The sequence below is a fragment of the Apaloderma vittatum genome, unplaced genomic scaffold (genome assembly GCF_000703405.1).
Source record: "Apaloderma vittatum isolate BGI_N311 unplaced genomic scaffold, ASM70340v1 scaffold10933, whole genome shotgun sequence".
In the NCBI taxonomy this organism is placed as follows: domain Eukaryota; kingdom Metazoa; phylum Chordata; class Aves; order Trogoniformes; family Trogonidae; genus Apaloderma; species Apaloderma vittatum.
The window spans coordinates 8,837-12,423 of NW_009706430.1; the positions used below are offsets into that span (position 1 = coordinate 8,837).

General features: G+C 47.1%; 1 protein-coding gene across 1 annotated transcript in view; it reads right to left on the minus strand.

The window, feature by feature from the left end:
• IPO9 (importin 9) overlaps positions 1-3,587 on the minus strand; it is a gene marked incomplete at its 5' end in the record, with an annotated part of 19,010 nt that overhangs the window by 5,698 nt on the left and 9,725 nt on the right. Inside the window, 2 exons of the mRNA XM_009865790.1 lie at positions 565-698; positions 3,212-3,378. Coding sequence (XP_009864092.1) covers positions 565-698; positions 3,212-3,378 — 301 coding nt within the window. The remainder of the gene's footprint in view (positions 1-564; positions 699-3,211; positions 3,379-3,587) is intronic.

A 3,587-nucleotide genomic window follows, 5' to 3' on the forward strand; every position in this document is an offset into this window, starting at 1 on the left:
CCCTCCCTGGAGATGTGCCAGGCCAGGTTGGATGAGCCTGGAGCAACCTGGGCTGGTTGAGAGGTGTCCCTGCCCATGGCAGGGGTGGGGTGAGATGAGCTCTAAGGTCCCGTCCAACCTAAGACATTCTACAGTTCTATGAAAGTCTCATAAAAAATTCACATCACTTTTTTTTTTAAAAAAAAAATCTCTGCATTCACTAAATGTATTTTCCTCTCAGAGAAGCTATTAGGTATAATGAAATTATTGATTCTATCTCATTAGATGGAACATGATGATGCAAAATAGCAGAGAATAACCCTCTATCCCATAATCACCTCATCCATTCCTATTGAATCAGAAACATCAGGAGTCTTCCAAATCAGTGCTTGGCAGAAGTAAGGCAAATTAAGTACACGATGTATAAATTAGCTCTAAAAAACAACGGGCACCTTCTGTAGGAACTCTCTCCCACAGCTCTGTGTGATCTGCAAGATCTATTTTAAGTCCTTTCAGAGCATCTATTCACAGGAAAAAAACAACCCACCTCAAACAACTGTTAAAACCAGCAAAACAATTACTTACTTTTGGCCGACTTTGATCGTGTCCGTATCCCCTCGTCCATATTAAATATTTCCTCTCCCTTCACCCGAATGTCCTGCAGCCGCTTGTCGTCGGTGCTGATGCCGTACTGCAGCAGCTTGCACAGTGCCACCGAGCTGGAAAACCGCAGATCAGAATCTCCCCAGCCTGCCCAGCTTCCACAAGGAACTGTGAGCAGACACCACAGCTCCAGAGCACACACTCTGACGTCCTTTTTTCTACACTTTTGCCAAGAACACACATTACTGAATTTTCCTGTATCTCCTCCTTTATGTCAGCATCTGCAACCCGACTCACCTGACCTGGACAGCAAGCTGAAAACCGACAAAGCCGCGGATTAAACACCACGAAACAGTGCCTACCTCTGCTAAAGTGAGTTTTTTCCCCAGTTCAAAAAGGTCACAAGATTAAACCCACTCCCGAAGCATCACATGCAGACCAAGACGAAACTAAGAGGAAAACAGTGGCAACAAAGCAGTAATTTGGTTGATCTGCAGCCATGGACATAATTTTTTTTTTTTTTGACTTGTGGTCCCTCACAGCTCTGCTACACTCAGGCCCTCTGAGTTTGCTCCTCTGGCATCTTCATATGTTCTTTCCCTTTCTGCTGGTCACTTTTCTGCTTCACACTTTCAAACCTCCTCCAGCTCCAGGCTGCTCTCAAGCCACACTGAGGGTGATGATGACTAAAGGCGAAGGCCACCAGTTGACGCTTGGCATCCAAACCTCTCTCCTGGCTCCACATAGCTCAAAGTGAAGTTTCAGAGCTCCGTGGAACTCGCTCTTTTGGACAGGACGGAGACAGCACCCAACAACGAAGTTTAAGCTTTTTCTTCTCCCTGTTGGCACCAGCCTTGACTCTTCCCTGTGGCCAGAACCAGTCTCACGGGATCCCAGAGACAACTGTGCTCTGTCACAACGGGGATAAATCACTGCTCTTGGCGTTCAAACAGACCAAGTGTGACCGAAAATGGCACCAGATCCCCAAATCAAACTGCCTCTCGTTCTGCAGGGTCAGTCACAAACTGCCAGTTTAAACACACTTTTACTTGTTATTTATTCCATGGCTATTTGAGTGCCTTATAACAATAACACACCAATGCGTATGAAGAAGTGAGGAGTTAACAGCTGGTGAGATCCCTAAGAGTGGTCTGTTAGGCTTCCCATTTCCAGGAAAAAAAAATAATTAAAAAATAAACCAACAAAGCAGCTGTGGCAAAATTTAAATTAACAGAGAGCATTTCATGCTTTGGAATACAGTACTTGGCCTCCACTGGAACCACAAACGTGCTCCTATGGCAACAGCAAACTGTTTCAGCTGATTTCTCTGTTGATTTTTAAGAGATCATTAAATCAACAAATCACCAGATTCTCTTAGGAAATCCTCTCCAATACCCTGAAACTCTACAGTAGCCTACAAAGGCAATTTCCCACCTGCAAGCTGTTCTCATCCCACTCACCAAAGTTCAATCTCAAAAGCGCTCCTGTGCTCGCAGGAGACACCCCCTTGCCCCTCGCATCAGCCCGTTGCAGCACGGTGACACCGGGCAGCCAGAAGAGCACTCAGAGGAAAATCAGAGATCGCTCCAGTTACTGCCGCTCTCCTGAGCTTCCCTGACAGCGCAGGAAAAAATTTAATTCTGTTCAACACCAGCACACGCTAATCCAAGCCTGAAGCAGCTTCCCTCTCCCTCACACCCATTTAGTTGCAACGGGGTTGTAGCAGACAGATGTGTGAACGTTTGCCTTAAACACCTCTTGGCATTTTACAAACCCCCAGCTTGGTCAAAACCAAGACCAGTTTCTGGTGCTGTGTGGGAAACTGCCAAGTGCCAACTGGAACGTGGTTGGGGAAGCAGGAAGCAGATGTCTCAAACAGCCTTGACCTGAATATGCACGAGATCAGGAATGTCGCGAAGGCAGGATGGTCTTGTCTCATAGCACATCTCCCAAGGAGATACGGCAATTGCACATGGTCGTAAATAATGAAGTGCTCTGCTTCCCTACCGGACGTATGTACATCCACATACAGAGAAAGTGAGGTGGGATAAAGAACAAAGTGAGACAGAAGAAGCAGCAGCATGTAGATAAGAAGAAGCAGCGCAGGAGAAGTAAAGGTGATGGTACCCTTGAGCCCGCGCTGGCGGTACCAGCACAGGAACCTGGATCAGTGATCTGTGTCTCTCTTTCCTCCCCCTCTCCTCTCTTTCTCTCCCTTTCCCCTTTCTCACTGAGCAATGCACAGTCTATCATACTGCTTGCTTAGTTTATACTTAAGTTTCTGTCCTGTAAACGTTCAGTCTAATACTGCCTGTTAGACGCTGTTATATGTCCTTTTCCCTCGTTACCGCTACGTGTTACCATTAAGTCCCGTGCAGCTTGCTGCAGTTTGCTGCACACCCAGCCTTCTCCTGGCTATCAGTACGTGTAACTAAATCCAGTTATTGTGGGTCCCATCTATACGCTGTGAGAAATCAATAAATGTTTGTGTGTGGACCTTGAGACTTGTCTCACCATTGCCCACTCTGTTGGGGAATGACAAATCTAAGTCACTTGTCCCCCCCTTCCTGGGCGGGACGTGCCAGGAGCGCTCTGTTAATGAGCAGATCCTGCTTGTGAAACATCCTACCTGACTTTCCCTTCGTACTGCCCGTAGAAGAGGTGCTGCCGGCTCATCCACTCGGCCATCACAAACTCCAGCGCGGGCTTCCCGGTTGGTCCAGGGAGGCTACACAGGAACTCCAGGAGTGGTTCCAGTTGTGAGTGAACCAAGTGAGCGAACACCATAATCAAGGACTGCAGGAGCAGACAAGAAATGTTATCTGTACATAATTTAATAGCTGAAAATGTTGCATTAAATATTCAAGTGAGTTCCCTGCAGGAGTGAAGATTGCGCTTACCAACCCCGAGAGGAAGAGAAAGTAAAGCGCAGCTGGCTGCTGCAAAAGCAGGCAACAAACCACTACAGCAACCAGCAGCATTTAACCACCCCAAAAAACCAGCAG